The following is a 2,760-nucleotide window of genomic DNA, read 5'->3' as shown; positions in this document are numbered from 1 at the left end:
CCTTGAACATAATTATGCAGACCAAAAGCATCATTGATGATAGAGGATTCAGATATAACAGTCCTGCTTCCAAAAATACGCCTTCATAACAGAAGGGTTACTTTGTCCAACACAAGAGGGGGTGAATAGAGCACTTTCAAGGGTGCTTCAGAAATTTTCTTGACAACTAACAAAAAAAAAAAAATCAGACAAGCAGAGACAAAAAATTCAATCACACGTCCACTACTTATGCTTAGAACGTGAATAGTGATTATCATTAGGATTTCTCTTCCCACTAAAAACTGCCAATGCTTTCCTTACAGGAGGCTGGAAAGGAGCCCTCTTATCTGTGTTGTGGCTGAAGATTTTATCTGGAGTGAAGAAATCATCGTCCTGTTTGTTAGCTTTCTTTTTAGTTTTAGGATAGAGTAACTTTTGAGGGAGCTGATCTTCGCGCAGAATGAGGTTCTTTGTGACTGCATCCCTTCCACCTTGGGGTAAAGGTAATGAAAACTTGGTGCCACGTAAGGTAATTCTTGGTCGACGAGCAGCTAAAACAACTCCATTTTCATCAACTGTAACAGCTACCTTGCGTAAGGTGCCGCCATTGCCACATTTAGGACAAAAAATCCTCCCAATTTCAGCCGTAACAGTGTAGCAAGCATGACACTTGAGTATCCATCTGTGCAGCTCTCGGATCTGTGTTCCTCCAGGTGCTAGCAAACGCAAACCCATCTGGAGAAGAACATTTTGCATTGCAAAGTCACCAGTCACACAAGCTACGCTAGACTCACACAAAGATCTAAGCATCCAACTCTGCTCACTACTATCATCATCCGCATATGAAGAATCACAGGCTTCGCTAGACTGGCTTATAGCCTCAAAGTTATTTGATTCATCGTTAATTGTATCTAGTTCACATAGTTTAGTGGCCATGGTTGCATCACCATTGGAAGCAGTTTCCAGAGGTCTGGAGCTGCTGGACTGGGGTTCACCCGAACATGCACTAAGTTCATTTTCTCCATCAATAACTTCCAATGAACCTTCTTTCAGACTCATTTTCTTGAGACTTCCTGGAAGGTTTTCACTTCCTTCCTTCTCTTCTACCAACTTGCTATCCTCAAAATCAACATTTTCAATCTGACTTTTTTCATCATCACTTTGATGAACAAGCTGATCTGAACTTCTACCATCCTCAATAGCAACACCGTCAACAATGTTTTCTTCCAAATCTTGTTGATCTTGACTGAGAGACAATGCCTCACGTCTAGCTTTTCTTCTCAGATATCTCCTATGAGTACTTCTACTCACAGCAGGCATCCAATCACCAGCATTATCATCACACTGTCCTTGTGATGCATCAATTCCATCCGCAACCATCTTCTTGCCTTCAATGTTTATATCCTTTTTTTCAGGGAAGCGTCTCCTAGGCTTCCTTGAGCCATACTCACTACCCTCTAGATTTTCAGAAGGAGGTTCACTCATCTGTCGACTCAAACCATCTTCAGAATGGTTATCTTGTGGAACCAAGTTCAGGTTTAAGTCTTGCAATGGAAGTATTCTTGAATTGGAATTTGATTTGTCCTCAGTTTCATGTTCTAATGCTTCCCACTCTTCCAAATTCGGCACATTGGAACCCCATCCAGGCATGTCTTTTTCAGGCAACCTCCTAACATTGACCACTTGGACAGGTGGCGGGATGTCCCTGAGATGCTTTGTTCCATGGATTTGAGCCTCTAAAGTATAAGTTAGAGCAATGAGTTTGAGATCAACGTCTGATAGAGTCTGAAGATCACCAGTAGCCTTTGCAAATTTGATAACTGTCAAGTACCAGCAGTACATGAGAGTTGAAGTTAGAGGACGACAAATACTGTCACAAAGAAGTGAGTCATAACATTACTAACTAGAAATAGCCAATATAGTCAGTCGGGATTGCCGAATTGTTTGTATTAAACTAACACCCTCTTCAAGTCAACGTCATTGCCTCTATTACAATGCGCACTGACTCGAACTGCAATGATCAGAGCTCACATACCCTGATTAATTTTCTTAAGGTACAAAGAATCGCTCTTTCTACAAATAAGACAATCTCGCCCCAAAACTAAGGTAACAAAATCACACAGATCATATGATTTAAGACATGATTGCATATACCTTTGTTAATGGCTTCTGGAGTGGGTTCCATGGTTTCGACAGTAAAGGGGATAAATGAGAGCCTGTGGCGCGAGACAGGGTCGCGGATCTCCTGCATGACTTCTGGAACGGAGAAGAACTTGTCGGCACAGTTGTGCAGCCTTTCGCCTCCGGCAATAATGGCACTGGCGTCAACAACAGCCACTGATATGCCATTAGAGGATTTGCAGCTCTCCACGAAAACTCGGCCAGTCTGTAGAGGATCCTCCTGAGGCGGCTTCGGAGGTTGCTGGCTCTTCACTACGTTGCTCCAGAATGTCGATGATGGTGCAGCTGATGCAGGAGCTTCCTCCATGTTGGCGCGGGAGGCGAATGGATAGGTAGCCGCGCAGAGAAAACCCTAGTTTCAGGGACAGTGAATGACTGAATCCAGAATTTAATGTTTTATAGCACTGTGGTTCAAGTACAGGGATGTTTTATAAGATAATTTATTGACATATACTTATAATTTATTATTAAAAAATATACTCCTTTCATTTAAAAATATAAAATATTTTTAATTAAATTTATTCTTAATAAAATAATATTTATTTTTAAATTAATCATTTTTTTATATTATTTTTATTAATACCTTATAATAAATATAAA

At 40.8% G+C, this 2,760-nt stretch overlaps 1 protein-coding gene across 1 annotated transcript; it reads right to left on the bottom strand.

Moving 5' to 3' along the window:
* Positions 1 to 12: 12 nt before the first annotated feature.
* Positions 13 to 2,532, bottom strand: LOC129317677 (RNA-binding NOB1-like protein). The gene is made up of 2 exons (XM_054962027.1): positions 2,134 to 2,532; positions 13 to 1,799 (listed from the first exon to the last, which is right to left on the bottom strand). Exons 1-2 carry the CDS (start codon positions 2,465 to 2,467, stop codon positions 223 to 225), a joined length of 1,911 nt encoding a protein of 636 aa, XP_054818002.1. The 5' UTR covers positions 2,468 to 2,532; the 3' UTR covers positions 13 to 222.
* Between the last annotated feature and the right edge of the window lie 228 nt (positions 2,533 to 2,760).

This window comes from Prosopis cineraria, unplaced genomic scaffold (genome assembly GCF_029017545.1).
Source record: "Prosopis cineraria cultivar Desert tree isolate PC_DT_omini unplaced genomic scaffold, ASM2901754v1 PC8, whole genome shotgun sequence".
NCBI lineage: Eukaryota > Viridiplantae > Streptophyta > Magnoliopsida > Fabales > Fabaceae > Prosopis > Prosopis cineraria.
This window is presented reverse-complemented; position numbering and strand designations above follow the sequence as displayed.

What these genes read in the sequence shown, in the direction of transcription:
- LOC129317677 (XM_054962027.1), bottom strand. Translation starts at nt 2,467, where the DNA reads ATGGAGGAAGCTCCTGCATCAGCTGCACCATCATCGACATTCTGGAGC. An exon ending in TCCAGAAGCCATTAACAAAG is followed by an intron (nt 1,800 to 2,133) that starts GTATATGCAATC and finishes GGTACTTGACAG; the next exon opens with TTATCAAATTTGCAAAGGCT.